Raw genomic sequence first — 27721 nt, forward strand, 5'->3', positions numbered from 1 at the left:
ACGCCTCTTTAAACAGCAAAACTTTTTCTGCATTCATTTCCCCCTCATTGAGATTTAAGGATGTAGCAGTATCAATTCACAAACTTGTTTGTTTAAAATTTGTCCACTTACTAGATTGTATTGCAATATTCATCATCTCATTTTTCTTTTTAATTTTTACTCGAAACAAACAGGCTTTGAAAAGGTAGTTAAGCTTAACACAACATATAGAATGCTTGTGAATTTTATCTGATTTCCTCAGTATGATTTGTCACCGCAAACAAACTCGATGTTCGAGATCAAGAATAGACCCTAAACAAGTTGGCCAATTGTAATTTGTAATGACGGAATTAAAAAGGGTAAGAACGCATTGCTGGGTTCTAAGCAGAGATACACCACTACAGCACCTACTCAAACTCAAATCCCATAAAGATGGTTGAGAGCCAACGTACAATTTACTCACAATCTATTAAACAAACCAAAACCCAAAAAGAAACAAAGAAAACTGCTTTTTGTCCTCAAATTGACTTAAATTTGCATTGCATTTCAATCCAGAATCAACATTAATGATTTTATAAACCAAAATCAAACTTTCAGCAGAATTCTTGTAGTCCATTGGCTACCCTTCCTTCCGCAGCTGCTGAACTTACAAATGCATTACGAAAAAAAATACAACTGCTAAAAGAATGACCGAAGAAAATGTGGAACAAAATAAACTTCTTTACTAGAATCAAAAAAATTTTAAAAAAAAATAAAAAACTAAGACAACCATCCATTCTGCCACATAACAGCATACACCAATCCCAATGCCTAATAACTATGTTATATATCTATCATTTATCAACAATACCAACAACCGGCATCTTATTTGCAGTGTCATCACAATTCCCAATCCATGAAATGAAAATCTCACATAAAATTTGTAGCACTAGAGACATTTGTTCTTGATAGCAATGTTCACTGTCAAACCACTGATCAAGTGAATAATCATATTAATAATAGTCAGAAGAACCTGCTTAAAGAAGCAAAGAGATAATTTACGCAGAATAGACAGGTAGCTCACTTGAATAACACAAATTACTTTACCATGAAATACGGTTTTAATAAAAATGGAAGTAAGAATGACACAACTTCTGCTGGCAGCAGTTCCAGTGGCAACAACTGAAAAAGCTTCCAAAACGCTCCGACTGTTGAATGCTATTCCATCCTACATGACATTGACATATATGAAGGCTAGAGGGTAGTCATGATTAAACGGCTGCATGCTTAAAGTAAGCCTAAGCTACAGTACAACATTTTCTGTCAAGGAGACAATGATATTTGCAGTATACGATTTGAATGTCTAGATTACTTGTTTTACTGCTTGTTTTATAGACCGAAGCCCAAATGTCTGTTGTAACTTATATCAGCATACTTTCTTCAAATTATAAAACCATGACTATGTTGGCACATATCACTTAAAATATTATAACAGTATCAATTATTTTTGGGATTTAGAGTAAGTTACATGTGCTGTTAACAATAGCAAGTATTTAACTTTGCGATGCCAATTAAACTCGTAATGCCAATGCACATCTCTTTCCCTTTTTTTGGTTGGAGTTCAAAAGAAGGTTGCATTTGTCGCTACATTTAACTTCAGGAGATTAAATGCCTAATGCTAGCATATATCTCTATCTTTTCACTTTTTCTAGTACTTTTTTGGGTTTGGCCATGATTAATGAACTTGTTCTGTAATCATAGGCATTAATAACCTAAATTCCGCATTTGTTTCAAAACTTGAGCTCCAAATTTTCTATTTCCTTTTGTTGTTATTTAGACAATCAAAAGTTTTTCACTACATCCAGCCTTTCAAATTACATCCCAATTCTAATACGTGCATTGCGGTATAATCAGACTGATAGTAAGATCCTCCTTTAAAACAATCAATAATATGTAAAGAAATTTATTTCCAGCCAAAAGGAAATGCTCATAACAGCTCTGTTAACCAACAATTAATTGCATAAAAAGCTAGCAAACACATAATCAATGCCCCTTTGCAGTAAAAATTTATTCTAGTTTTCCCAAAACTACACCCTAACTAAAATTTGTTCCATACCTAAAAGGATCTCTCGAAAACTTGTTCCAATAAGATGATCCGAATACAGTTAAAACAAGGATTACAAGAAGAAAGATGCCTAATTAGAGGGAGCTACAATCAATCATTTTACACAAGTGACATACTTACTAGCATTGCAGGTGTCTTTATGCTTCATGTTTGACTGTCAATGTTGCCCATGACTTTTGTTCATAGAGTGCCGTCGAAGGAGCTTTTTACCAGGAGTTTGGTGATCATCCTGCATAAGGAAATAGCCTATTAGTTGTGGAAATGAGGTTAGTCTAGCAGTGTCAAGCAGGTCAGAGGTTCCAGTAGCCGATAGCAGCTGCTCCCATTATTGTCAAATGATAAGGCATGAATTATAACTACCTAGACATTAAAGGATTTAGCCCTTTCCCGAAGAGAACAAGTTCAATTACAGAAATTATTAACCTACATCTGACAATTCTCATCGAGAAGCATAAGCACCAATAATTAATTAAAAATAATCCATCATCCAAAATTTTCCACCCTCCTTTGCTTAAGATATAATAACTGCTAGCATTTGGCTCAATGATAGAAGCGTGTATTCCCCTACTCAAGAAGAGGGTTTGATGGCCCCTTTCCCCAAAATAAGAAAAGATATAATAACTGCTACAACAGTATTAGTTTAAATGAATATGAGCTACCAAATTTTTTCACTCTCCTTTGCTAATGGTATGCTAATTGTACAAAATATTGGTTTAAATGAATAAGAACTAACCAAATAAGGGAGGAGTGAAAGTACCACAGCCCACAAAGGTTAAATCCTTAATTGGCTCATTAAAGCATAATTGTCATATATAAGCAGTAGGTCATAGCTCGTAAGTAAATTTAGTGGAAGATGGAAACCTTCACAGCCTTAGACTCTTTTCGCAAAGGGCTAGAGCAAGGACACACTGATACAAACAGCAAATAATTCAAAAATACATGTATGTAAGAACAGGAACCAGATTCATGACTTGACAGCAGGGACTAGCTAGACCATCCTCTTCTGATTCTTCAAAAAATAACAGTATTCTAGTCATCAATGAGAGCATTCAACAAGCTGCTCAATCAAGAAAACGAAAGCTAAAGTCCCAGATCCACCATTGTTCAGTATTAAGACAACTAACCTTATGCAATGATGCAGCTGACTCAGACTGTACTGTCTGCACAGGAATATGACCCAGTGATCGCAGGGCATCCAAGGCATCCAAGGTCAGCTGCCATCCACAAAGTGCAACAACATCAGCACTGGTGCTGGAGCCCGAGTTACTACAGCCAGCAGCAGCAACATTTCCATTCACCCAGGGGCAAAACTGGTTGTGATGAATAATTGGATCAAACTCTATAGCTTCTTCATAATTGCTTTCTCCTTTTGGCAGCCCTAAACATCAACTAGTCTTGATAAGGCATCCAGAACAGAGACAGGAAGGAAATAGAAACAGAGAACAACGAACAAATAAACACAACCTTCGAAATTTCAAACAGTTAAATGAAACACATAGATTACAACCTGGGCTTGTGCATAATCAAATCCACATAAAAATAAGTCAAATAAATGAAGGTAATGTCAGTTAGAATTGAACTGGTACACATTTCCATGCAGATATGGCATATTGCTAAATGCTAATTATGTATAGATCTAGCAGTCTATAGAAACAAAAATATAACCCAGATAGATTAAATTAGCTACAGCCTAGAAGACACAAATCTTTATGATCCCAATAATAGATCATTTCTACTGCTTCAGCAGACTGAATGAAAGCAATTTCAAACTAACTTTGAGGGTTACCATTGAAAGCTATAGACAATTTGAAGAAAAATTATACCATATTAAATTCAGTGCAAAATAGACTTCTATCTTTGAAAGTTCCCCAAAAGTTATTTCAAATTATAGCATGCGGAAGATCAAATTCCACACATGCATCATCATAATATTCTAAATGCAATGTAAGCTATTAGTCCTCAACGTGTACGTCAACTAGTAACAGCAAACATAATAACAGATATTTAAATTACCCAAAAAATATTGTATGCAAACTGAGTAGTCATTTTATGCATAGAGGCTAAAGTTTGAAAATCCACTAAGAACTAGGTGATGCAACTATTGTTCAAAATTGGAACCAAGAGTTCCTAGTTCTCAAAAGAACCTAAAACCAACCACATTTTACATTCAATGCAATTTTACATTCAATAGAAGAAGTTATTCACTACAATATACAGTATATCATTAGATTCAGGTTTCAAGAATCAAGACAATCTGAAATATCCAGGAAAGAATCAAACTCACAAAAACCATGGATAATAGAATAAATTTATGCACAAGTGGCACAAAAACCATAGATAATAGAATAAATTTATGCACAACTGGCACCAAAGAGGGGAATCTCGCTTTTGTTTACATCCAGTTTTCCGATGAACTAGTTTATCATCTTATTTATGTGTTATTTTAGTATGATAAACGCATAAAAAAAAGGCCCAAAACTACCGAAGAACAGCCCTAAAGAGCCTTCAAAAGTAAAATCAATGCTAATCTTACGGCTTGGATCTACCAAGTAAGGACATAGAATTTACCTATCCCATGCGCAACAGCATAATCTGACTCTGGGTCTGGGTATGGACAATTGTTTATGGAAGATGATTTTCCGGCATTTGTGACCTCTTTCTTCGGTGTTTCATTACCAGAGTACAGATTAGCATTGCAGGAAAGAGAAGGATGAGCACTGTTATCTGGGACTAACTTGCAGCTTTGGCTTATCTTTTCACCACTTTCAACAGACTCTGCCTTGGCAGAACCATCAACTTTTGAACCACTGTCCGCCCTTCCTAGAGAGCGAGACAGCATTTCTTGGCTGTCACCGTGAGGATCCTCCCTATTTATCTCATCAGGAACAACCTCATCCATCAACCCAGGATCTGGAGCAGATTCACCTGTTTGACCCTGATTTTCAGCATCTTCTATTCTGGGTTCTACATCACCAACTACACTATCTGTTCTATGCACAGAGACATCTGCTCCATGGATTTCAGCTTCATGGCTGGCGCACATACCGACACTCCCCCCACTAATTCCAAAACTGAGCCCATCCCTGGCCTGAGCTGTCACAGTTTCAGCATTGAAAATTTCCTCACCATCATTTGTACTGCTGATGCCCATTTCTCCTGGAACTGCTTCAGCAGCTGGTTGGAAACAAATACTCTGCTGAGCTTGATTACTATAATTCAACTCTGATGTGTCATTCATGTCAAGGTGGCCATATGTACTTGATGAGGGAAAATGGATATCATCAACATCTCCACGATAATTCTCAACACTTTCCATTGAGTCACCATCTGCACTGTGGCACACAGTATCCATAGCAATGACAGAGGATGCACGTGTTGAGTCTCTAGTTGAAGGTATTCCAATAACATGGTCGCTTCCTTGCCTAAACAGAGCAACTCTACTGCCATCTGCATAAGTTTCAAAACCAATCGAATGGCTTGGACCTGCATCAGATGAGTCTCTTGGATAAGGGGAGCAGTAAGTATCAAAAATATCTGAATCACGAGCACGTTTTGAAGGCCCAGCAGAATATTGTCTGCCATCAGTGACTTCGTCACCATCACGATCAATGACAGTTCCTTCAACACTATCAGCCTGCTGCACCCGTAACTGTGGCCTGTCATCTGAACTGGCACCTATTTCCAAGCTTCGCTTGCGAGAACTAGGACCCCGTGATTCATAAGAAGCTGCTCGATCACCAACCTCACTACCTGATGGTTGCCCAATCATTAGATCCCTACCCATGTCTGCATCATTCATATTTCTGGATGTCATAGTTTTACCCAACTGATTAAAAGAAAGACCCCCAGCCATCGTAAGATTCAAATCAACATCGGTTTTTTGCATCAATTTTCTCTCATCAGTTGTTCCTACTTCATCACGGTCTTCAGTCTGTTCTTTCTCCGGATCATCAGCAGCAAGCCAACCACCAATTCCACTGGCAGCACTTACTCCACGTGTCAATCCCATTTTTTTGCTTGTATCAGGGATGTCAATGTTGTTGGGAGCAACACGAGCAGGTCGAGGAACAGTTAAAAAATCCAATATCCTGACAGCAGCACCACATAAGCTACAATCTAACAAAGGTGACCTAAATTCAGATCTAGACTCCATGACTAACAATTTGTTTTTTCCAGAGTCCTTGGCTGAAGCATGTTTGCTAGGTCCAGGATCGTGTGAAAGATGGACCTGGGCTGCGCTAGGGCCAAAAGAACATCCATTTCTAGCTGATTGAGCAGAATGTTCTTCACAGTCTTGAACATTTAGAAGCCATCTTGGTTCCCATCCACACAAGCTTATCAGCTTTTGTGACTGCAAAAGGTAAAGCACATAAGAACATTGAAACATTGCCGTTTACCAGCAGATAAAAATATCATTAATATATCTTACGCGATAATATAGACAAAAAGCAGCATCTCTAGAGTTATCAAGTTCTTGTATACTCTCTGATCTGGATTCAAACTCTGTCATAAAATTCTGCAACTGAGACAGAAGGCGATCAACCTGTGGACCCCAAGACACTCGCATATGTTCCACTGCAGATGCAGCTATGACAGGAAGGGACTGAAACTGCAAAAGTCCATCACATCTATCCTTGTATCCTGCAATTAGAGCAGACTGAGGTGCTGGAGGGAATTGGACCAAGCTTTCTTGACAGCTGTTTCCTCTCCAAGGACAAGCAACTTTGTGCCCAACATCCAGCTGCTTAGAAAAGGCTACACCAGCATCCTCAGCTTGAGAAAGAAAAAATTCCCAAAAAGAAGATAAATATCATTAGCAGATGAAAAATGGCAAAGAACAGAGACCATAGCATAGTATATGACAAGCATGTGAAAAATGGCAAAGAAAAGAGACCAAAACAAAGTGTATGATAAGCAACTTACTGCTAGCATAATCACGAGAACTGCAAACACACCCACCCCCCCCCCCCCTCCCAAAAAAAAAAAAAAAAAGAAACACTATCCATAACATTAATTTCATGACAACCAAGCCCCCACTTCTACGTTAGAATAAACCAAAACAATTGTTATTGCTATTGACCACCATAACAAGTAAGAGCTAATGCAACATCAAGTATGAATAAAACAAACACAAATGGTTTAATTCACCATTTCCAATTAGCTGATCTAAAGAAAACAAATAAGAGCAGAAGAAGTATTAAGCATCAATCACTTGGAAACATATACAAAGACACATTCATAAAGCTTTCCTGTAATTATGATTCTTAGCTACAACTATGTCAAATTAAATGCCATAAACCATTCCTAGACAGGCAAAGAACTACAGTTTCCTATTAGCACAACTAATTTAAAAGAAAAAGAAAAACATAACTGCTCCAAAACTGAGTTCTTTTTTCTATTTGTCCATCTACCAAATCATTGTTCATCTATTTTCTTATATATCGGTAAGCATGTCTCAAAGCATCTAATATGTAGAAGGACCTAGGTATTTGTGGTGTCCATTAAAGCTGTAAATGAGAAAAAAGAAATAGTCAAATTACAGCAGCTAACCTTCAGAAGCAGCCCAGGATGGGGAGGAAGCAAAATGCAGGCATGCCCCACATGTTTCGCATGCAATTTTATCAACATCTATATTCATCCAACCTCTCTGAGCACAAGCCAATGAGCTCACAACCTGCAATTAATTTGAAAAGGATCAGATTGATGCCTTAAGATCTTATTAAGCATATTCTATAACGTAAAGAAAAATGAATGTTTTAGACTTGATGCAACCACTTTTAACTCCAAGAGAAATTTAGAAGTTTATATTTAACAGTGGGTCCATGATGTTCATTGTAATAGGGAATTGTCCATTTGTGATATATACCAGAGATCAATACATACAAGCAAAAGAAAACACCACGTCAGTTCAATGCAAACTCCAATAATAAGGAGATACCTCAGCAAGGGTGTACCTTAGGTTTCCCAAACCAATTTATAGGCTTAAATGTAGCCAAACGCCTAAGAAGATCCCCTCTTTCCCATGGTCGGCATGACGGTCTTGATGATCCAAGAGCAGATCCACCAGCACTAGTACTGAGTGAAGTCCATGGTGCTTGGGATCCAACAAAAGACTGAGAAGCTGCTTTGGAATTGTGTCCATGACCAGACCAATCTATACTGCCAACATTTGTTGGAACAGCAGGTGAAGATGCCCCAGCAGAACTGAAAAGAACAAGAAGCATAACTCTTTTTTTTCTTTTCCGAATTCATAATGAAGCATCATGAATATGATTATTTCATATAAAATGAATAAATTAACAAATAGGCATGTTCATGCCTCCTCGTACTGTAAGTTAACAAGTCCCTTACATTTCAGTTTCTTTAACTTGAAATAACTTTCCTGCTAATGAAATGACATTCCTAGTAGACTTGAACCCAGTTTCCATCCTTTAAGCCCCCCACCCCTCAAAAATAACCACAAAAAAGGGTAATCTAGGGCTTAGCACGTTGACAAAACAACCATAGAAGTGATGAACAAATATCCTGTCTAGATCATCAAAGCATTATCACTGTGTTCTTCCTTTACATCACTCAAAACTCGAGCACAATTTTTCTAGCAGAATGAACACTATCATTCATTTCAGATCCTTCTATATTATTGCTTATTTCCAAGGGGCAAGAAATATCGAGCTACGGGTCCAATCTCAAATTCATAATCTTAGAGATAAAAGCAAGCAACCCAGTTTACTTGACCAACAAAAAAAAGCAAGGATAAAATTGAGTACAACCGATTAAGTTTCCATATAAAGCCATGTTAAGTGTCTAGACAAATATATATACATAACCCTGTCCTTGAAATGCAAAAACTAAATTAGATTCATGGTTTTTAATTTTTTTTCTGTTTTTCTTTTTTAGATTCAAGAGAGAGTGCGCCCTGGGACAAACTTAGGATCTCTAGCCAAACCCCACCCCTCATTACTTGTCCTTCACTTTCCCAGCAAACAAACCACTTCGCTTTAACTAAATCTCAATCGTTTCTCCCTTTCCAAAACAATTAAACTCAACTGTAACTCCCAATCTTTCTCTCCTCGCTTTTCCCAGCTGCCAAACACAGCCAAGAAATCTAACCCTAACCCTAACCGCACAGAAACACAGCAAATTGATTGTAATAAAAACCCCAGCTTCACCAAGAAAAACAGAGATTGCGGAAACAAAACCCTAACATGAGAATTGAGTTGAAAAGATAGTGAAAGAAGAGAGTGAGAGTTGGTAGGTACCTCGCAGCAGGAGTGGGATCTATGGTCCCACCAGAGCTAATAACCTCTTCTCTCATAGCAGCGCCTTCCCTCCTACCTCCTTTGGCCTAAAGAAAATACCAATAGCAATAATGTCGAAACAGAGACCAACGATTGAGTCGAAACCGAGTAACTAGTTTGACGTTGTCCGCTCCATTTTATAGCGAGTATACTTGCCAGACGCGCGCAACACGAGTAATTAGTTTTCGGTCATGGATATGGGCCGGGCTCTTTTCTCAGTATTTGGGCCTCCCAGCTCTCGCTTCTTTAAGCCCATCAAGTTATAAAGCAAATTAGGAAAAAGATTACGAGTGGAAAATCCACTTAAATAGTCTCTAATTTTTGTTACTAATTAACTTTCCTTTCAAAGCTTTACATATATTTACTTCAGATTTTTGGAGTCAAAACTTGGTCACTTGCCTGTTAAAAGGACTTGTCTCCAATTTTGCCTTATTATATAGGAAGAACGAAATAAAAGCAACACGTTTCAATCCCAAACACTATTTTTCTTTTCTCTTTTTCCCATTTTATTTATTCATAAATTCAAGTGATTGGTACAATAAGTTCTCAAAACAGCAGAGCAATAAGGTAAATAAGTTCTTTCTGGATCATAGCATCCAGCAGAGACAGACATAAAGCTGGCACATGAATAGAGTATTTTACACAGTAAAGTTACAACCATTGGAAACAAGATGAACATTCCTTTGAGTAACCAGTATCTGAGGTTCGCCCAAGAGAACTGACCAATGCGCATTGTGGAAAAAGCCAGTCATCGCGATGGAGCAGAACCAGCAGCAGCTCCTGCAATCATTGTAGGAATACCATGAAAGAAACCCAAAGATGGAAGAGTCAAATTATTGTCCCTAGTAGATGCTAGGAATGAAAATTTTTTGACAACTAAGAAACTGGCTTTCTAATTTCTCACATTTCTTTAATGTAAATAAATAAATTATAATAGAACCCAGAGCATGAGAGCAACCTACGCTACATATCGGAAAGTTGATGTAATTTAGTTTAATTTCACTTGTTCATCATTCCAACAGAATATAACATTTCCAAACTGCTAAATACTGACACACTATTAAGTCATGCACGATAAGTTCATATATACACACACTTCAAATATTTTCCAAAAGGGTGAAGGCTGAAGGGATCAGATGAAAACACAACATATTTTCCCCAAATAAGGAGAAGGAGATTCCAGTTAGCTCACACAGACAACAACTTTAACTTTCAGTCCTGCTGCTGCCCTAGTATGAATATATGTTCGATTTAGATTCTCCATTGAACTAAAAGCATAGGAGGTTAGGTAATTGACATTTCAAATAAACACTTAACTAACTGGTATGATATACTAACCATCCTTTTCTTCCACTTTTCCTTCCTCTGCTGTTTTCCAAACAATATCTTTTAGCCCAGTAGAGAGATTATTGTAGAACTGTAAATTGAAGAAAGCAGAGTGTAAATTCAAGGTCCTATAAAGCCAGAGGTAAAAAGAAAGGGAAAAAAACTCAGGTCAACTTCAAACCATGGAACACCAAATTGAGATGCTTTTTGCATGACTTTACATGATAAAATGACCGTGGTTATCAGCAAATGACTAAATGAGACTATCTACTATATTAACAGTAAAGAGGCCTAGAATATCTATTAAATGAGGAAGCATTTTAATAAGTAAACAACACAGCCACACTAACATCAGGTCTGATACCTTGTGAAATTCCAGGGTATCTCCGCCAGACTTTCGAAGTTCAACCATGCAAAGTGAAGGAGCCACCTGAAAAATCTGAAATGGGAAAGAGGCAGGGCTGGGGGGGTTATGGACCAGATCATCAATAACCACGTCCAAACAACTTTTAGTGAAGCAAACGGAAATTATGCTCAAAAGATAAAGGCTGAAAGAGAGGTACCTCCGTTGTAACAGCCAAATGACCCTTACGTCCAGTTTTTTCTCCTAGAAGCTTCATCTGAGATGGGCAAAAAAGAAAAAATGATTCATCAGAAATGAGAAAATAATTTAACATTTGATTACTGATTTGTAGTCAAAGAGATTATATATCATCTCAATCGAAGTACATATTAATCTTCCTATTTCAGCCAACAAGCCTCAGAGACATGGAACTAGTCAAGTGCTTAATGCAGATATCCAATACTCCAGTTCTATTAGCAAGAACTTGATACCAAAACAACCTTTACCAAATGAAGTTGGTAAACAAGCATTAATCAAAATTGAATCTAGCACTTTAAAATATAGACCACTGCTTCATGGAACAGGTGATACAGTAATTAACAAATAATAAAATATCATGATAAGTAAGCATGAAAAATGGAAAGTTTTTTCACATAAACAATAAAAGCAAATTCATCCATCTAAATTTCTTAAGAAGATCAAAAGCAGTCACAACACAAGAAAGAGATTAAACCTTGTAGTTATTTTTCTTCACATCAAAACCCAAGGGCATTGCAGCTTCCTCTATTTTTGAGATTATCTCATTAGCAGGACATTTGGAAGTGAATCTTGTTTCCCGTTTAACAAGTCCCTGTAATCAGAGGAAATTGCAGCCACCTTATCTTTCAAGGTTATGTATTTTGAGTAAGATAACAAATAATATCCAAGAGGTACCCATTCTTGGTCAAACTATGCAATAATAACATAACATGTCCCATCAGATTTGACAGATAGTCTAAACATTTTTTTTTTTAGTTAATATTCAACCAGGCTGCATTCTCAAGAACTAAATTTTTAATTGCAGCAAAAAAGGACCAGTAGATAATGGAACACACGAATTATCTATTGCATGCTTTAAAATGGCTAAAATAATTTATGGGCTAACTCCTTAGTTCAAGAAAATTATCTGAGTGATATCTTTCTGTGACTTGGCAACCAAAGGGCTTCCACTTCATTGGATGAATCAAATTGTTGGATTCTCAAGGGTTTTTTATTTATTTTGCATATAATATATTACAACTAAGTAAGATATGATTGGTTAACATACCATTTGCTTCTCAAACAGACTACTGAGGTTGAGACCCTGAGATGTAGAGATAAGTTCAAATGCATTCATAGTAGCAGGTACTCTAGGCCCTTCTTCTCGCCGTTCAACAACAAGGTTTTGAGTATCCTGTTACCAAAATCATGTAAAAAGACTCATCTCATTGCATCGACACCACAAAACTGTGTTCCATATGTGAAAAACACAACTCTTACCCCTGATTCATTGAAAATGACATCCACATCATCAAGACTAACATCAGCTTGCTCAAACCTAGGTGGAATATATCCTTTCTTAAACCACTCATTCTCAATAATCTCAGGAATTGTTATCCTCTGGTATAATCATAAGTAATAAAGAGTGAAAATGATATCCAAAAACAACTTAAAGAGAACATCAAGGACAGCAATCTTTGGGACAAAATCAATTCAAAAAATACCACCACAAAACCAAAAAATCTTTGAAACAGGTAGAAAGAAAGAAACCATGGATGAAGGGGAAGAGACAAGAACTTACTGTCAATGGATTAGGGTCTAGGATTCTCTTGATTAATTTCTTTGCACTTGAGGAGAACCATGGAGGACAATTGAAGTCGGCTTTAAATATCTGCAATCAGGAAAATACTTCAGAGAAAGCATTTTAAACATAGAAGAAACAACTAAAGCTTAATTGCAAGTTAATTTATCAGCAGCATGACAGCATTGCTGTATGCAGATACAAATATGACAGGCTTCTGTTTTTCTGTCTTATTTGTGTGCACATGAACTTTTCTTATTGATATCTCCAATGTATTGTCCTACCTGGCTATGAGTTATAGCTAACTTAATGCCAAAAGCAATAATTTTCCAAGCCAGCAACCACTAATAACAAAGACATTTAGTGTTTTAATTTATTCTTTAAAACAACAAATACTGATTGAGGAAATGGTGACTGGCTAACAATAAAATCCAAATCAATATTTATCAGGAATAAATTATGTCCAGAATATGATACCATTTCATTCTTTGATTGATTTATGTCAATGATGACTTAATAACACATATTTATTAAGCAAAATTGTTTGCTTTTGAAGTAAAAGGAAAAAGAACTTTGAGAGACAAAAAAAAGAGAAGAAGCACCTTTTTATATAAAGCCGTCAAATTGGAGTCCTCAAAAGGCAAGTAACCAGCCATTAAGACAAAGAGTATCACACCACATGACCAAAGATCTGCCCTAGCTCCATCATAGCCTTTATTGTTGATCACCTGAAAAGTAAGAGCACATAGACAATAAAGAAAAGCTAATGGATCATAAAGAAAAGGAATCGTGTTTGCAATAAAAGCAGATGTACCTCTGGTGCAACATAATTTGGTGTTCCACAAGTTGTGTGAAGTAACCCATCCTCCTATATCAAAAGGACAACATATTCAGTTTTGAATTGTTTTATCAGTATATTACAAAAAGCTGCATGACAAAAAGCCATCCAGTAAGGAAAACCAAATAAAATATGCTTCTAGGTTCTGCCATCTTCTTTTGCTACCCACAAAATTCAAGTGTCCAAGCAAGACTAAAACTGTGCACATGCAAAGTGGGCACCATGTCATCCTTCACTCAAGTGAAAAAGTAAAGTGATAGTACAAGACAACACAGAGCAAGCAGCCACAGAAGTAATCCATAATGAATATAAGATCTTGGGGGAAATATTATAGTAAGATATTAAGACAGCACACTCACTCGAACTTGCTGAGGTAAAGCACTCAAACCAAAATCTGAAATTTTAAGAACTCCATTAGCATCCAGCAGCAAATTCTCTGGCTGTAAATTACAAAACACAGCCATGATATATCAAAGAAATTTACATATTTAACTGTTATAGGAAAAGGATTAATGAACACAAAATATATCCCACACCTTCAGGTCTCGATGGTAAACACCTCTGCTATGGCAGTAATCTACAGCATTAATAAGCTGCTGAAAATACTTTCTAGCTTCATCTTCCTTTAACCGCCCTCTGCTAGCCTGGCTCACGAACAAAACCAGGACAAATGCCAGATTAATAACAGTTATCAAACACTGATGAACAACTGAGATTTGATTCCTCATAGCACTTATACTTTGCCAACAGTAAAACACAAAGTTTTTACTACTGCTATCTTACAATTTTGTCAAAAAGTTCACCACCAGTCACAAATTCCAAAACAATGTATATTTTCGTCTTGCTAGCCATCACCTACACCAAGAATACTGCTAGAAGTTACCAAGAAGCATAGACATACCATACTAATAATGGTTATAAAGCCAAATGGAATCCTTTTCTGACAAAATGCCAGCTAGATTCCAAAGGGAACAACTAAAAGATACAAGGAAGAAATGCATGGAGATTAACAAAATAACTAGACTAAGATATACAAGAGAAACTTCGTGCCAAACCTCATACATATGGATGACATTTGGGTGTCTAATTAGTTTCATTGTTGAAATTTCACGTTTAATCTGCAAAGGAGAAAGAGAATAAATACAATGTAGCATGCACAAGGTAAAACAGAAATGAGATTCAGGAAAAACAAAAAAAAAAATTCTGAAAGTAAGGATATAATTTGCATGGCATCTAAGTGTCAGCAGTGAATAAGGAGAAAAATCAAGCGGTGTAGTAACAGTTCAAAAAAGAAAGTTTGTTAGAAGTCCAGACATAAAATTTTTTAAGGAAAAAATTATCATTATTTTCTGTTTATTACTATTTCGGAGAATAATTTCTTTCTAGGTCAGATATGGTGTAACCAAATGAGAGGCGGTCGGATAAGTTAAATTCGATTTAGAACATTTGATTTCAGAATTAAGTCAAACACAAATAAACGTGTATAATTTCTGCCAAACTGGAGGGGGATGGAACCCCGTAGAAAAACCAATTGTCTACCATTGACTTATTAGGTTGACTTCTACCTTCTTCTACAAGCTAATTCCTATTCCCCATGAAACCTAGACAAATTGCAAATTTTGAACACTGAATCATCTTTTTATTCTAAAAAACACTGTGCAGGACCAAAATTAGTCAAATGAGAAACTATTACGATTATTTCTTATTGACAAATTAAGTTGACTCTACTTTTTTGGACATAAAAACTCTGTTGCTCTCTAGTCCTTAACACTCTGTTTTTCACCCCAAACAATCACTAAATCATCATATTCTCACAATTCTTTATTGAGTCACAAGAAAACAAAACCAAACAAAATAGTAAAGATAAGAAACTGTGAAGCAAATTGAATTTCAAAGTCAATTCATGGTTCGCACCCTGATTAATCAACAACAAAAAGACCAGAAAAATTATTGGAGTAACTAACAATCAGGAATTAGTTAAATTAAATGGAAATCAACCAGTTAATCGTTATGAGAAGAATTCCAATTAACATAGAATTAGGATTCAGTATCAAGAAAACTTTACAAATCAAATCAACAGTTAATTAGTAGTAGTAATATTCACTTTTTCAAAAGAGATTTACTGGAAAACAATACGAGTACCTGACCAATCATCTTATGCTTCAAAACTTTCTCTTTGTCAAGAATCTTGATTGCTACATTCTGCTCGGTCTCTATATTCCTCGCAAACTTCACCTTTGCGAATGTTCCTTCCCCCAACGTCCTCCCTAGCTCGTACTTCCCCACACGTGTCCTGCTCCCTGCACTCGTGCGAGCTGCCATCACTTTCTCTGCGAATCCTTTTTATTTCTCTTAAATTTATTTTCCCTTTTTTTCCCAAAAATGTCCTCTATTTCTTTCTGTTTCTTCTAAAGCTTGCTGTTAATCAAAGACCTCTTCTTCTTGCATGGTTGCCATACCTGAGACTTAGCCACCCTCATTTTTTCTTCGTTTTTTCCTCAAAAAATAAATGGAATTCAAGAAAATCAATTCCCGTTTACCAAGCTTAAAACGGGAAAATAATTTAAAGCTCGACGATGACGGGGAAAATGTTGGAGAGAGAGAAAGCAGAAGCGGTGGCCATGGGATCAGACATGGAACCCATGAAGTCGAAGAAATCAACGGAGGAGAAATCGGTTTGAGAAAGGCACGTAGTGATGCTGAGGGATTTCTGAGCAAATTTCACGTGGACAAGATTGATGAAAAGGGCAATTTAATCATAGTACTTTAAACTCTTTTTTCCTTTTCCGAGGATTTTGATTTGCACGAAATTCAAGGGCGACTAGATTGGAGAAATCGAATCTGGAACGCAGATCTATGGAGGTTTTCTTGAGAAAATAATAAACTCAGTACTATAACAATGCAGGTTACTGGGAGATTAACTTGACGACTTTTTTTTTTTTTGGACTTTATCACTGGTGAGAGAAGAGTTTTTAATGTTTTGGCGGTTTTAATATTTGGGTAATTATTGGACCAGGAGGAGAGGTGATCCTCTGCTTACAGGAACACCATTGCAACTTATAGTTTTTCCAATTTTTTGGCCAAATACATTAGGTTTCCCTTTTTCTTTAAATAGCAACCAAATATATATTAAGAATTTAAAGTTGACAGTTACAATTCTACCATATACTATTCAATTTTGTTGTAAGTTATTCTTCAGAATATTCTTTATGTTTGGTATTGACTGTTGACCCACCGTAAAGAGGTAGAAAGAAGAAAAAAATGTGACCAATTACCATATTCTTCCTTTATTTTGAAAATTTTAGTTTTTTTTAAAGATGATTTGAATCTTCTTTGTGTCAATAAATAGATATATTTATCATTAAATCGAAGATTCAAACATCTAATTGTCATTATAATTATATTGTGATGTTTTTTATAAATAAAATATACGTAGCACTTTTTTTTTCTTATTTAATATTAAATATCTTTAAAATGTATTAATAGAAACCATAAATCACAATAATTTGATTTACTAATTCATTTGTTAATGATATTAAGATTTTTAACACCATATTAAAACATATAATAAAATGTCAATTCGTTACGATATATTTTAAGAAAACAATATATATATACACGTATGTGTGTATATATATAATATTTTACTTAAGTATTATTGTTTTAAAATAAAAAAATTCTTCAAAAATAAAATAAAATGGATATACTATCCAAAAATAAGATATTATTTTCAAGTATAATAAAGTATGAATTACGAAGCATAAGTGTTGGTAGGAATTTCCTTCTCCGGAGGAACATCATGATTGCTCTAATGCTATTAGGTACCCGGAATCAGAGGATCTAAAGTGGGCATTAGGCAAAGATTCATAGTACCAATAAACAGGTTTATGCTTTGTGCATTGTGGGGGTTGTTGTAAGCTTGAAATAATGCGGGGTTATTGGTTTGGCACAATAGTCAACGGCTTTCGACTTTCAGTGGCGGTCGCACGATTACCGTCGGTGTTGAATAAGTGCGCCTTTGGATCTTCCACCCAAATTACCGGCATTTAACCCATAAAGATGTTAGATCCGTTTTGTCTTTGCTGCTTTTTAAGGTTTTTTTTTTTAATATATTAATAGAATGAACAGTCAGCGTTCCATATAGACTTGGGTTTGAAAACTTTGTACAAAAAAAATTAAAAGTTAATGGTCCCAAAAGAATAATATATGGTTGGTGGTGGATGATTTGAGCTATTCATTCATATAAAACTAAAAGTAACCTCGCAGAATAATCTCGAAACAAAATTTAATCAACAAAAGGCCTCTTTGAACTTCCATGATAAAGACTCTTGAGCGGAAATTTTCTAAACATAATACTAATAAAAAACAAATTACCATGGGAGTTTCACCTTTTAATACATTGGTCATACACATTTTTTTAGGCATAATTCATTTTTCATTATACATTTGAAGTTGTTTTGGTTCTTTCGGACCATTTGGAAGGGTTGTTAATTGTTATAAGTTGTGTGTCACGGATCTCACAAAATTGTATAAAATTATATTTAAATTCCGACCATTGACATATGAATTAAGTCATATACTTTTGACATTTTACAAGAAAAAAATATATCTCTCTCTTTCTTTCTTTTTTTTTATTAATCTCCCTCTTGCTTCAAACAAGTAATATAATGTAATTTGCATGAAATAAAACAAACAATTTGATTTGCAAAGGATGATATAACTACAACTTAATAAACAAAGCAGTAGACACCTGCCCCATATATCACAACTACGAGTGCCTTAACATGACTTGATAGATAGGACAAGGTTAGGATATAACACAACAAAATGAAGTGTTAATAATGCATCAACAACTAATATCATATTACCTTTTGGGCCAGATCCCAGATCCTATGTTAAAAAATTACTACTTACACTTTGATTTATATTTTTAATATTAAGACTTTTATTTTCTTATTTATTTTTTTAATATCAAATATAAATTATAACGTTTGAAGTTAATTTTTTTATTCATTAAAAGACGTATTAAATTTCACATATTTATATGTTATTTTCACTTCTACTTTGTTTTTTTTTTAATAAATAATTTTTTAGTATATGTACAAATTTTTATTTTGACCCCTTATATAGATTTTTTTTTATATAGCGATGGGAGAGCACTATATGTTAGGTATAAAACATGTTCAAATGTTATGCAAAACTCATAATTCATTAAATTGTGAAATTTTAAGCAGTTATTACAAAGAAAAATGGTTTAATTTGTTGGAGAAACTCTTGCGCACAACATTCGACCGTTCCTATTCTTATTATTTTCTTAAATTGCATTTGGTTCAAGAAATAATCCTATTTTAGTATATCCATTTTCAAAGAGGTTGGAATAGTCAATACCAACTCTATGACTATTTTGAGTTTATAATTATAGGCTAAAAAATATAAAGTTGACGAATTAATTAAAAGTTAAAAACCATTGGCTTATCCATTACTGAAAAAAAAACTTGGTATAATATTTAAAAAAATTTAAAATAATTTTTTTATTGAGTTCAATCAACATCATATATTTTTATTTTTATTTAATTAAAATATTACTTATCATTTTATATTAAGTGACATTAACATGTCATAATGAATACTAATACGATATATTGATGTGACGTAATAACATGATTATGATATTTTTCAACTTTCACGTTAGTGTGATATGAGCATTAATGACAATTGATATTTTAATTAATAATAATTAATTAGTCATTAATTATAAAAATTTATTTTATTCAAAATAAAATATATGAAAATTTGATTTAATAAAAACACTTATTAAAAGAATTTTTTTGAACATTATGCTTAAAAAACTAAGCATTGGGATTAAGCTATATCAAAGGGTAAATTAAGGGAAAAAATGGAAAGAAAATCAGATGCCATTTACGTGTTAAAGCTACTTGTTGGGTTCCATGATGCGTTCACATGAACCTGAAAGCATAATAGCACGGCCAAACAGGGCACTATGACCATGACAAATGTCATGATTGTCATTCGAATGATTAATTATATAATCATAACATTATAGACAGCCGTGTAATCAGACGAAAACAAACAAATAAACCTGCCCGTGACGTTAGTTTCAAGCCTAGCTGCCGTTGCATTGTGCGTCATCACACAAGCAATAAATTAGAATTAAAATTAAGCCTAAATACGCAAAGCACATTTCCGGCAACTATCGAAAGAGAGTTTTTGACTTATCCAAAAGGAAAAAAAAGAGAGAAGAATTTTGATATAACACGTAATTATATAAGATTAGTGGTTATAAAGACTAAGAAAATAAATAAAATTATAAATTATTAGTGACTATGATGAGGCATTTTGAAATGGATAGTACATTTTGGTCCCACATTATCTATACTAACCGTTGAGTTCTTGCTCTACCGTGAACATTCATGAACTTGACATTAAGCGAAACTTATTGCTACGTGTTGTGCTATTATAGATCTTGTTCATGCAATGGAATAATTCTATTTAGTTGGTTGGCCTACTCAACAAAACTTCTAATCCCTGATTTCCTGTTTCAAGATTAATCAACATTTTTAAAAAATTTTTCGGAAAAAGAGATTTAATTTTTTTAAAAAAAATATACATTTTCCATTTAACCGATCATTATTATCTAAAAAAAATTTAATTACTTTTCACGGTTTTAAACTAAATAAATTTGAATGGGTCAGACCCAGATGGTGGCCCAATAGTATTGAGTTGAGCCAGGCCCAGTACTATATCTTCTTCTTTCTTCTCTGTCTTAAACCCTGGTTCTGAATTAGGGTTTAGGCTTTTTTTTCTTTTTTTTTTTTGGTTTTGATGATTCAAGCTTGAGTTGAAAAAATTAAAAAAATAAAAAAATAAAAAAAGAGAAAGAAATGGAGGAAGTGAAGGAAAAGAGTGTGCCAATTCTTCCATGGATGAGAAGCCCCATTGATGTGAGTCTCTTTGAAGATTGCCCTCTCAGTCTTGTCCCTTGTCTTGACCACAGGTACTTTCATAGGAAGTTCTTTTTTTTTTTTCATCCTTTTAACTGTATTTTTTAAATTTCATTTTATTCTCACAGCCTCAGCTTGCATTGCAGAATTTTTCGTAGGATCGTTGACAATTTCACTTAATATTGAAATATATTTTGAAGACTGACGAGTTTGATTATCCGATTTCTTTTGAGTAAGGTTGGAGGTCGCTTTGGAGAATATGGGTATCTCTTCACTATTCCCAGTGCAAGTTGCAGTGTGGCAAGAGACAATAGGGCCTGGTGCTTTCGAGCGAGATCTCTGCATAAATTCACCAACAGGAAGTGGGAAGACCTTAGCCTATGCTTTGCCCATAGTGCAAACGCTGTCGACTCGTGCTGTTAAATGTTTAAGGGCTTTGGTAGTGTTACCAACACGTGATTTGGCGCTGCAGGTAATTGCCTTTTCTCCTGTATAACAATTCGCACTTTGTTTGTGCTATTTTTCTCTGTCAAGCGAATGAGAGGAATAACTGACTTTATTAAGCAACCTGGTGAATTCTGATTTATTCAAGAAACAATTTGTTGAGCTATTCAAAGAGAAAGCAACCTGGTGTTAAAATTAATAAAAAAAAAAAATTCCTCTTATAAATCTCAGTATAATGACCTGAAACTGTCCATTATGCTATTTTTTTGGTCATTTGTCTCCTCCTATTTTTTAGGTACTTTGCTATTGTGCCTAACTGTTATGACAGGTTACAATGCTTGTTTTTGATTCCTTTTGTTCAGGTTAAGGATGTTTTTGCATCCATTGCTCCTGCAGTAGGCTTGTCTGTTGGTTTAGCAGTGGGTCAATCTTCAATTGCTGATGAAATATCGGAGCTTATTAAGAGGCCTAAGCTTGAGGCAGGCATCTGTTATGACCCAGAAGATCTTGCATACGAATTGCAAAGTTCAGTGGATATATTGGTGGCAACTCCAGGAAGGCTTATGGACCATATCAACTCCACTAAGGGATTTACGCTTGAGCATCTCCATTATCTTGTAAGTAAGTGGACTGCGTGTATGCATTCTAACCACTGTTGGGGCCTGACTACTATTAATTTCCAATGATATTTTTAGAATGTTTGAAATTTGAAATTTAATGTTTGCGCTAAAGATTGTTCATGGGATTGAAACATTTTACTGGAAACCTGACTGTCTGAGAGTTTCACTGTGCTTGTCAAGCTTTGGCTAGGAATGTTACAAATCCTATCTTAATTTCGTACTGACATCAATTTGGGTGATTAGTTCTGGATAAGTTTTTCTGTTATGCTACAAACACCTGGAACTGTTTGTTCACTGATCTGGATTCTGGTTTCTGGACCATGCCTTTGACAGTTTCACAATTTTTTAAAGATATTAAAAAACACACTTGTAACATTGCTATCCTAGCTATGCATAGTACTTTATGGTTTAATTAACCTTCTCTTTAACTTTTTCATTAATTATAAGTGTGACTCCTAATTTGGGGTGTCAGATATAGCTGTTAAAATAATGACTTCTGTTTATGAAGGAAAAAGAAGGCTATTTTATGATTCTTTGGTTTTGAGTCAATTGTTTTTGTGGTTAAACATGGTGCTGATGGATAAATTGTTCCAGGTAGTTGATGAAACAGATCGGCTGCTCAGGGAAGCATACCAGTCTTGGCTACCAACTGTGCTTCAGTTGACTCAATCTAATGATGAAAGCCTCTTTCCTTATGCAGATTCTTTTCTTTCATCTACATTTGGTTCCTTAAAAACCATAAGGAGATTGTAAGTTCTATGCTTGTTATGGTCTTTTTCTTAAGCTATGCTTTGAACTTCAGCAATAAGCATCGGTATAAAATGGTCTGAAGTCTGAACTTAGTTTCACTTTTGATAATCAGTTCCTATCTATCAGAAATACATTTTTGTGCAGACACATTTACATGCATATGGCATGTGTACATATGCGTGCGTACACGCGTGCTCGTGTATTTACTGGAACTAGCTTTCCCGCAAGATGGAATGTTTTTAAGATAGTCTTATGCTTTTAGGCATGTTTGTATTAGCTTTTTCTTTCTTTAAAAAAATTTCGCTTTCTCCTATTTGAGGAGTGATTTTCCCATTTTTTCTTTAAAAGATGTAGCACTAAGCAAAAGCAAAATGACAAATAGCATGTCGTGATATCAAGTCATCATTTTTTTTCTTTAATTATATATAATTTTTAAAAAATACAAAGTAAAACTGCTTAAAATAGCTTTAAAAAAAAACAGCTTAAAATAGTTTACTCTCTGGATATTGATATTATAACTGCTATAAATGCTTGAAACCACCTCCACTGGTATCTCTGGAACTGTTGGGACTGGTAACTGAGTTCCTTGACAATTATTGAAAGTTTTCTGACCCTTAAATTTAGGATATTTTCTCAAGTTATTTGATTCTGTTTGAAAGAGTAAGAGAACCATATTTTATGAAATCCAGCATCATCATGATATCATTACATATTTGATGCAGTGGCGTGGAAAGGGGGTTCAAGGGTAAATCTTACCCTAGGCTTGTGAAGATGGTTTTATCTGCCACATTAACACAAGATCCAAGCAAGCTTGCTCAGCTTAGTCTGCATCACCCTTTGCTGATGACAACAGGGAAAAGGCGTTACCAGCTCCCTGAAAAATTGGAATCGTACAAACTTGTATGCTATAATAACCCTTCTGGTGAATATATATACTTTGGTCTGTGTGAGTCTGTTGGTATTTCAACCTCTTGAGCTCCAATGTTCACAAGCTTCCTTCATTATGTTCATACTTATTTGGAAATATGGGGTTTTAAGTTACTTTCAACAAAAAAGTTGAGAGTCTTAATATTTTCTTTTGTCCAAAAGCTCACTTAAATTTCTCCATCGGTTTTGTTGTCAAATGTCAGGATATTTTTTCATGTTTTAGCAGTTTATGTAAAATCAGAATGGACTTTTTCTCCCTGTGAATTCTCAAATACTATACATGTACACAGAATTATAGAGTACTTGAAATATTTTGAAATTAAGAGGCCTTGTTGGCTTAAGTCATAACTATACTTCATGAATCTTGAAAGGAAAATTTCAGTCAATTCAATAATGTCAAATCCCATTCTGGTGCTAATTTCGAAGCTTGTGAATTTAGTTTCTAATGCACTAGATGCTTTCCTTTTCTTTTTTATTGTATTAAATTTCTATATATATATTCTACAGATATGTGACTCAAATGTAAGGCCACTGTATTTGGTTGCCCTTCTACAAGAATTAGGAGAAGAGAAGTGCATTGTTTTCACCTCATCCACCGAGTCAACTCATCGCCTTTGTACGCTGCTAAACCTTTTTGGTGATTTAAGTATAAAAATTAAAGAGTATTCAGGCCTTCAGCATCAATCTGTAAGAAGGTAATGCCTGGATTATTTTCACCCAATTTATGTTCATGCTCAGCACTGGTTTCTATTTCTCATCTTCATAAATAAACAATTGTCTCTGCTTGAATGAGCCATTTGCAGCCCATTGACAATTCTTCTTTGAAGACATTTGAGAATTGTTTTACGAAACTAAATAATTTTGTGTCATCTTAAGTGCTAAAGAACTCCAATTGATTGAGCTTCACTAATGTAATTCTTGTAAAAATTCACAGTAATCTTTCTGCAGGTTTTAGTGCTAGTGTAACCTTTGATTGAATGGAAAAAATTTTGTTAATCTTTCTTATTGAGCTTCTTGATTTTAGTTGAATATCAAATGGATCAAGTGATATAACAAAGGGGGATAAAATGATGGAAACTGAATGGAACAAAAGGACAGGTCTTTGGGATAGAACAGAGATGGTAAAGGAAATGAGAACTAACTCTGTTTTTCTTTATTTGCTTGAGAGGGAGAAAAGGAATATGATAGATGCAATGGTGTAATGTATATATTCGCTTCTCTTGAAAAAATTCCTTTCCCCTTTTTTGTTTGACAATTTTCTGACTAACGGTTTTGGTGGATTCATAAAGAACATTGATCCTCACAAATTGCTTTCCTCCCATGAATTTTAGCGAAACAAGAAATGGTTTATCCCTGTATCCCTTTTTCTGCATTTTTCCTTTTCTGGCTACCACATCTGCTGAAAATTTGTAGTGTTTTATATTTGAACTCTATTTCCTAATTGATAAAATTGACTATAATGTCTGTGAGTTGATTGTAAATATTCTTTATGACTTTTAATGAAATGAAACTTTGTGCTGCAGCAAGACATTGAAGGCATTCCGGGAAGGGAAGGTGCAAGTACTTGTATCCTCTGATGCAATGACTCGTGGAATGGATGTTGAAGGGGTGAGAAATGCCATTAATTATGATATGCCTCCATATATAAAGACCTATATTCATCGAGCTGGTCGGACTGCTAGAGCAGGTCAAGCTGGGCGTTGCTTCACATTGCTCCATAAACATGAGGTATGTGCACATATTGATTGATTCCGACCATGAACATTATATGTCAACGTGTGGATAGAATTTTTGTTCCATCCTTCTTGTTATTATAATTTTTTTGGGTCCCTATTCAGTAAGACAAATATTTATACAATTTGAAACATGTAAAACAAAGAGTCTTCATTTTCTTATTATAAAAGTTGACCCGTGACATGGTTGTGGATTTTTTTTTATTCTTTTACTTGTTTCAGGTAAAACGTTTCAAGAAGATGTTAGGGAAAGCGGACAATGCCTCCGTTCCTCATTACTCTGTTCCTTCAAGTTCAATTGAGTCACTGCATGCTGCATATAGCTCTGGTAACTTCTTAGCTCTTTACTTATCCATGGCCAAGCCGCTAATAATATTCTGCAAGTGTTCAGACTTCTATAAGATCTTTGGATTAATCCCACACAGTTCCTAGCCTCCTTTTTCCAATCATTTGCCTCATTAATTTTCCTTTTGTTTTGGGTTGGGGAGGGGGGAGGGATACCTTGGGACCAACTTTTCAGAGGTTAGGTATGGCTTCATGTTCCAAAAGTTAATGAATTTTTTGATCCTGATTATTTGATTGGCCGTTTACACGTTTCTCTCCTTGTATATTTTCCAATGCTGTTTCACTTGTTATAGATGGAAGGGAGTGAGGAGAAATTATAGCAAATTTGTTTCTTATCTTGATCAAATGCAAAAATGATTTCAAGTATGAACTATCTTATAGAAGCTTTAGCTTTCCATTTTAGTGAAAGGATATACTGTTGGTCGGACAATACACCTAGTTATCCCCTTATGCACAATATAAATTTGAAATAGGGTTACTGAGGCTTTTCATTGTTTTTAATGCATCAGCCCTAGGAAAACTGAAAGAGACAGTCGAATCAGAAGCGTCTAGGAAGAGGAAAATTGGTTCCAAGTTTTCAAGACTGAGCAAGAGCAAAAAAACAGACCATCAGAAGGGATGATCTATTGCTGCTGAGGCAAGAAGTTTTTGTTACAACATAGATCAATTTTCTAGATGGAAAGGGGCATTGCTTGACATGAAGCCAAAATTTCATATTCTCATGCTTGAGTGCATGGGCATCTTACTGGCAACTTTTGCTGATAAGCTCAGATTACTTTTTCCAAGACCCTAGTTTGGTGTATGGAAGCTGGGTGACACTTTTGCATACCAAAAGCTGAAAGCAGAACTATTACACAGATCTAAATCTGGTGCAAAAAGGACGAAATTTTGAGAGCTCAGGGAAGTTCATGCTGCTAACAAAGTTCAGTCATGTTCATGCAGTTATATGGAATACTGTTATACCGAATTGTATTTCAACTTATAGTCACTGAATGGACTGAAACCATGAGATAACTCCGGTACAGATATTCTAGAGTTATGGTCATTGATTATATTGAGAACATGCTGAAGAAGTCGAAACTGATTCATCCTGTCTTAGTTAAAACATGCTTTTTCAATTCATATAATGCAATCATTAGAATGTAGAATACTGGTTACATGTTTAGAGTCATCCATGTCGGGTGGTGCTTGGTTAGATTCCCCATATCTTAAGGAATCTGTATATTTATGCCTTGGGTTTGGGACCTTCTCTGAAATCACACAAAGAAGTCCATCAGGACATGAACTGCCTGTGTGCATGCATGTAATTACTGTTCACCGAGCTGGTTCTCCATATCTCAAGGATTATGATTTCGATTCCAGGCTTGATGCCTTCTTAGCTGGTTCCACCGGTGGATATGGAAACTTTTTATTGAATTGTTAGGCATTAAGAATTCAGGACAACTGAATCTGCACAACTCACTGGTTCAAGATGATGAAGTCTAGTATCGAGGCTAATGTACCAACTTAACGTTTTTATTCATGAAAATGTCCGACTCTTTAAAACGCTAGAGTCTTACACAGCCCATCATAACATTGGTTACATTACCAAGTACGTACAGGCAGACCTACAAAAGTCTCAGCAAAGTCTTGGTCATCAGGCCAATCTCCCGGACTCTGTTAGTTGAAGAAAGGAAAAAACAAAGAAAACTGGAGAACATCGATGCATCTTCAATAAACCAAAAGCAAGTCATTCTAGTCGTTGAAAATTGCAAAACTCGACATTCCTTTGAGAAAATACTTGGAGTTTGCCGTCACAGCAGTGGCGGAGGAAGAAGCAGCAGCCATAGCACCGACAGGGACTGAGGTTGGTGAGCTCCTGGAAGTAGGAGAAAGAGAATCATTGTTGCTACCATCTCTATCCTCTTCACTGATGGTGTCCAACATCTTTCTTGTTCTGTGCCTCATGACAGTAACAAACTGAGGTGGAGCAACCTCCATAACGAACCTCGTGAGACGCGAATTGGCCATGTCTAGTAGCGCAGGAAGAAGGAGAAAGCTGAAGCATGGAAACCCCAAAGAGGGAGCTGGAGTTAATAGGAGAAAGAAACACCTTTGGTTTTGGATGTGCAGGAGCTCAAAGGTACGGGTGAGATTTATAATAGCATGGTCAGGCTTAAATTGAGTCAGTGGTCCTAGTCAATGGCACTTGATCAAATTTAACTCCTAGTGCCGCCACTTACTATTGATATTG

At 35.3% G+C, this 27721-nt stretch overlaps 3 protein-coding genes across 7 annotated transcripts; 1 reads left to right on the forward strand and 2 right to left on the reverse strand.

The window, feature by feature from the left end:
- On the reverse strand, positions 682-9505 carry LOC18596450. Of its 3 annotated transcripts, XR_001928332.1 has the most exons (9): positions 9343-9505; positions 8038-8287; positions 7634-7757; positions 6513-6856; positions 4652-6434; positions 3208-3461; positions 2204-2312; positions 1066-1186; positions 682-950 (listed from the first exon to the last, which is right to left on the reverse strand). XR_001928332.1 is itself a non-coding variant. In XM_018122906.1 (8 exons), the coding sequence occupies exons 1-7, from the start codon at positions 9396-9398 to the stop codon at positions 2241-2243; spliced, it is 2883 nt and encodes a 960-aa protein (XP_017978395.1). In that variant the 5' UTR covers positions 9399-9505; the 3' UTR covers positions 682-1186; positions 2204-2240. The 3 variants fall into 3 exon arrangements, 2 of the variants coding, with proteins under 2 accessions (XP_017978395.1, XP_007024994.2); XM_018122906.1 differs by having other exon boundaries at positions 682-1186; XM_007024932.2 differs by having other exon boundaries at positions 682-1186; positions 2200-2312.
- On the reverse strand, positions 9846-16671 carry LOC18596451 (CBL-interacting serine/threonine-protein kinase 23). Of its 3 annotated transcripts, none has more exons than XR_001928333.1 (15): positions 15850-16671; positions 14763-14825; positions 14491-14562; positions 14244-14351; positions 14067-14147; positions 13684-13737; positions 13472-13597; positions 12870-12959; positions 12569-12688; positions 12357-12482; positions 11784-11900; positions 11271-11327; positions 11072-11168; positions 10720-10798; positions 9846-10161 (listed from the first exon to the last, which is right to left on the reverse strand). XR_001928333.1 is itself a non-coding variant. In XM_007024937.2 (15 exons), the coding sequence occupies exons 1-15, from the start codon at positions 16027-16029 to the stop codon at positions 10130-10132; spliced, it is 1380 nt and encodes a 459-aa protein (XP_007024999.2). In that variant the 5' UTR covers positions 16030-16671; the 3' UTR covers positions 9846-10129. The 3 variants fall into 3 exon arrangements, 2 of the variants coding, with proteins under 2 accessions (XP_007024999.2, XP_007025002.2); XM_007024937.2 differs by having other exon boundaries at positions 11072-11146; XM_007024940.2 differs by lacking the exon at positions 14491-14562 and having other exon boundaries at positions 11072-11146.
- On the forward strand, positions 20474-26636 carry LOC18596452 (DEAD-box ATP-dependent RNA helicase 1). The gene is made up of 9 exons (XM_007024943.2): positions 20474-20722; positions 20907-21141; positions 21476-21730; positions 22328-22482; positions 23206-23383; positions 23918-24105; positions 24934-25138; positions 25366-25471; positions 25998-26636. The coding sequence occupies exons 1-9, from the start codon at positions 20610-20612 to the stop codon at positions 26108-26110; spliced, it is 1548 nt and encodes a 515-aa protein (XP_007025005.2). The 5' UTR covers positions 20474-20609; the 3' UTR covers positions 26111-26636.

The sequence above is a fragment of the Theobroma cacao genome, chromosome 6 (genome assembly GCF_000208745.1).
Source record: "Theobroma cacao cultivar B97-61/B2 chromosome 6, Criollo_cocoa_genome_V2, whole genome shotgun sequence".
NCBI lineage: Eukaryota > Viridiplantae > Streptophyta > Magnoliopsida > Malvales > Malvaceae > Theobroma > Theobroma cacao.